The sequence below is a fragment of the Sinocyclocheilus grahami genome, unplaced genomic scaffold, assembly GCF_001515645.1.
Source record: "Sinocyclocheilus grahami isolate Dianchi unplaced genomic scaffold, SAMN03320097.WGS_v1.1 scaffold9503.1, whole genome shotgun sequence".
Classification (NCBI taxonomy): domain Eukaryota; kingdom Metazoa; phylum Chordata; class Actinopteri; order Cypriniformes; family Cyprinidae; genus Sinocyclocheilus; species Sinocyclocheilus grahami.
The window spans coordinates 7,966-8,292 of NW_015512659.1; the positions used below are offsets into that span (position 1 = coordinate 7,966).

Consider the following 327-nt stretch of genomic DNA (forward strand, 5'->3'; position numbering starts at 1 on the left):
AAAAGAGTCTTCAAGTCGATCTACGACTATCCCTCACGCACAATATGGGATCTAAATCTGAAGAAAGGAGATATTTTGGAGGTGACAGGAGAGACTGAGTACTGGTTGTATGTGAGGAGACGCACAGCTAAGGCTAACGGATCTAAGGGCTTTGTGGAGGAAAAGGGATATGTGCCTAAAGACTTCATCAAGCCACTGGATAGCGTAGAGTCCGAGCCGTAAGTTACTTTTGATCATTTTGAGCTTGTGTGAATGCATAATATATAGAGGAATCTCACGCTTAGTGTTTTGAATCTCTGCCCTGAATGAAACTGGAATCCTGTGTTT

At 42.8% G+C, this 327-nt stretch overlaps 1 protein-coding gene across 1 annotated transcript in view; it reads left to right on the forward strand.

Annotated features, from left to right (window-relative positions):
- Positions 1-218, forward strand: part of LOC107578272 (glucokinase regulatory protein-like) — a gene marked incomplete at its 3' end in the record, with an annotated part of 8,098 nt that extends 7,880 nt beyond the window's left edge. The window contains exon 15 of the mRNA XM_016264242.1: positions 16-218. Within this exon, the coding sequence (XP_016119728.1) occupies positions 16-218 (203 nt within the window). The remainder of the gene's footprint in view (positions 1-15) is intronic.
- Positions 219-327: the final 109 nt, after the last annotated feature.